The sequence below is a fragment of the Pan paniscus genome, chromosome 21 (assembly GCF_029289425.2).
Source record: "Pan paniscus chromosome 21, NHGRI_mPanPan1-v2.0_pri, whole genome shotgun sequence".
Lineage (NCBI taxonomy): Eukaryota > Metazoa > Chordata > Mammalia > Primates > Hominidae > Pan > Pan paniscus.
In genome coordinates this window covers 51,419,912-51,422,248 of record NC_073270.2, presented here as the reverse complement: position 1 = coordinate 51,422,248, position 2,337 = coordinate 51,419,912, and the positions used below count along the sequence as shown (strand labels likewise).

Sequence of the window (2,337 nt, the reverse complement as noted above, 5' to 3'; positions counted from 1 at the left end):
CACTCCAGCCTGGTGTGGAGTGAGACTCTGTCTAAAAAAAAAAAAAGAAGAATTTATAATGACCACATCCATTATATGCAAATAGCCACTTCCTAAAGGAGCTCATGATATGATTTCTGCTTTCACAACTGTGGAAATTGGAGTGTCTATCTGTAGCTACGTTCACCTCCCCCCCCAAAAAAATTATGTCTTTTCTTTTTGAGAAATAATGACATTGTAAATATTTGCATGACTAAATAAAGGTGGCAGATGGTAGGTAACAAAAGATAGGTGATTCAAAAATGAGAAAATAAAAGATTGTTTACATTAAATATACAGAGGAACTAAAAGATAATGTAATAAAATATGGGTTAATTCTAAGCACCTTTTAAAAAATTATATTTCTTCTTTTCTTTTTTCCATAAAGCATTTTATAATTAGAAAGCAGAAATAAAGAGTACCTTTTGGAAAAGAAAAACTCTGTTAGCAAGAACACAGGACTGGTTATGTGATGTGAGAGGAGGCATCATTCCTGCAGAAGCCCTATCCTACATGGAGAAGGACAGGACCAGGAGAAGGCAAGGGCAGGAAGCAAGGACTCTTGCTCTGCCCTGACTTGTCCAGTGGAGGCAGCGAGGAGCTGAAGATCATTCCTTCTTTATTTCCTTCCGTCTCCACAGGCAGCTCTGCAGGGAAGTCTGTGACTGCCTGGCCAGACTTAGGGCTCACGCTCTGGTCAGAGTTATGGCACCCCAGACTCTGCTGCCTGTCCTGGTTCTCTGTGTGCTGCTGCTGCAGGCCCAGGGAGGATACCGTGACAAGATGAGGATGCAGAGTAGGTGATGGGCTGCTGGATGGGTGATGGAGAGTTGGGTAGGGGGAATGGAGGAGCTGTGTCCAGTCTGAGTAGGACCTAGGACTTGCAACCTTTCTGCATATCCAGCTCTGACCACAATGCTGTGCAGACTCTGGGCTGTCCCAAACCATGGCCCTCCAACCCCTTTACCTGGCCCTGGGAATAGTAGTGGGAATGAAGGGGGAACCTACATCTTTTGTTGTTTGCTCCCAGTACTTAGAGACAAATGGTACATCCCATAGTGAAAGGTGAACCAGGGCTGAGAATCCAATGGGAAAGCAAGACAATTATTCTTTGATTTATGCACATTTGTGAGGAGTGAACATCTAGAAGTGGTTATGAGGGTAGGTGTAGAAATGGGTATAAGTGTAGGGTAAAAAGGACATAAGCAATGAAAAGTTGGAGTATACAGGGCAAAGTTAAGTATAACATCAAAGGAGCCAGGAGAGTGGTGGTGGGAAGCGATACTAGGGACAGTGACGGAGAGGAGAGGGAGGGATGAGAGGCAAGTTCATCTTCTTTTCTGGGCTCTGCAAATTCTGGAGACTAGGGGAGGGTTTGGAAATGTCTCAGGCTTCTTTGAGCTCTCAGGGTCAGACCATAGATTCTATGGGGGTGACTTCACCATGATTAATGGGGAGACAGAGTTCTGAATGCAGGTGTATGGCGAGAGTCCAGGAAGCCCAGGCATTGAAGTCTACTGGGGTGAGATGCAGGGCAGGGAGACAGGATTTAAGATACTGCCAATCACTAGGATTGGTGATGGGCTGGAAGGAAGTTCCCTGAAGAGTCCAGGAGAGTCGTGGTGGCAGGGGTGCCTTGGTTCTGGGGCCATGGAGGAGCTTCAAGCTTGAGAAGGCTGCTCTATAGGTGCATGGTTTCATTGACCCTGCTCCTGCATCATTTCAGGAATCAAGGTCTGTGAGAAGTGACCCAGCATAGATCTATGCATCCACCACTGTTCATATTTCCAAAAGTGTGAAACAAATAAGATATGCTGTTCAGCCTTCTGTGGGAACGTTTGTATGAGCATCCTATGAGTGGGAGAGTGGGCTGGGATGTGCATCCTGCTCCCTGAACCCTTCCATCCGAGACTGTGCCCACATCCGAAGCACAAGGACATCAAATCATCAGCACAAGAACATCAACAGGAATGCCACCCTCCCCACTGTCTGAACTCCCTCTCCCTGTCAAATAAACCAGAACAAATGCCCATGGATCCTGCCTCTTTTGCTGCCACTACAGGTGATCATTGAGAGCCCACTGTAACCCCCAAAGATGCCCCACTCATCTTGTGTCCTGGTGTTCGATTTCTCTCCCTGGCTATGCTTCTCTACCCTCCCTCTCCCTCTTTGGCCCATGTATCCCTCCCAGCCCTCAGGATGCCCAGCCCCTTGCTGTTTTGCTCACTGAACCAGTACTCCCAGGGGGAAGAACTGCTCATGTGCAGCGTCTCCTGATGCTAAGGAGAACATTTCTCACCCTGGAGTCCGAAGGACCCA

At 47.2% G+C, this 2,337-nt stretch overlaps 1 protein-coding gene across 1 annotated transcript; it reads left to right on the top strand.

The window, feature by feature from the left end:
• The first annotated feature begins 428 nt into the window (after positions 1-428).
• WFDC10B (WAP four-disulfide core domain 10B) lies at positions 429-2,040 on the top strand. Its single transcript, XM_057300786.2, is given in 2 exon segments — positions 429-814; positions 1,745-2,040. Coding segments are annotated over 2 exon segments (222 nt in total). The 5' UTR covers positions 429-723; the 3' UTR covers positions 1,876-2,040.
• The last annotated feature ends 297 nt before the right edge of the window (positions 2,041-2,337 follow it).